An 832-nucleotide genomic window follows, 5' to 3' on the forward strand; every position below is an offset into this window, starting at 1 on the left:
GCGGATGTGCTGATCCAGGAGAGCCGTGAGGTACGCGGGGCCGCGCTGGAGCAGGGAGGAGGTCTGGGAGGGCAGGAGGGCCAGGGCACCCACCGTCTGGCCCTGGGCGGCCTCCAGCGGGGGCCGCTTGGCAAAGTTCTCCACTCCCTGCCTGCTCAGGATGGTGTCGTCGATGCAGGCGCCTGGGGAGAGGAGCAGAGCGGACGATGACACACGGTGCCAGAGCCCTCTCGCCTTCCTCAGGCACCCACAGAGAGGTTTGCTCCTGCAGGCAGAACTCCCACCCCTCGCTGCCCATCCCCTCATTTTAACAGCGATCCCACTGACCCTGCTGGAGGGAACACCTCTCCCCCACGCCGGATGAGAGCCCTGAGCCCGGCGCCAGCCGATGGGGATGCAGGGAAGGCTCTCACCGAGGAGGTTGATCTGTGGCACTCCCTTCAGCACCCGCAGCATCTCCTTCGCCTTCGTTTCGGGGCTCACCAGCAGGATATTACGCGCCACAAAGAGAGGGAGCAGGTTCTTGTACTTGGACTGGGACAGCACGGGTCTGACAATCTGGGGGAGGCAGCTCTCAGAATAAAAGGGGGAGCACAGAGGCTGCTTTCCCCAACCAGCAGGTCATCCCACCTCTCCTCCACCCTCCCATTGCAGCCACCGCAGGATCTGCCCCCGGCAGCTCTGCCCCTACCTCGTTCAGGAAAAACTTGACCTGGATGTTGTACTTTCGGAGGTAGTGCCTCATCATCACCACGTCCTCCCCGGGCATGGAGTTGTACTGGCAGACAGCAATCATCCGGTTGTCCCGGAATGCCTCCTCCACCTGCCGCCG

At 63.3% G+C, this 832-nt stretch overlaps 1 protein-coding gene across 1 annotated transcript; it reads right to left on the reverse strand.

Annotated features, from left to right (window-relative positions):
- Nucleotides 1-6: 6 nt before the first annotated feature.
- On the reverse strand, nucleotides 7-832 carry MRPL10 (mitochondrial ribosomal protein L10; the record flags this gene model as incomplete). The annotated part of the gene is made up of 3 exons (XM_010073745.1): nucleotides 7-182; nucleotides 414-558; nucleotides 692-832. Coding segments are annotated over 3 exons (462 nt in total), but the record flags the coding sequence as incomplete, so codon positions are not given.

Source organism: Pterocles gutturalis, unplaced genomic scaffold, assembly GCF_000699245.1.
Source record: "Pterocles gutturalis isolate BGI_N339 unplaced genomic scaffold, ASM69924v1 scaffold37802, whole genome shotgun sequence".
Taxonomy (NCBI): Eukaryota; Metazoa; Chordata; class Aves; order Pterocliformes; family Pteroclidae; genus Pterocles; species Pterocles gutturalis.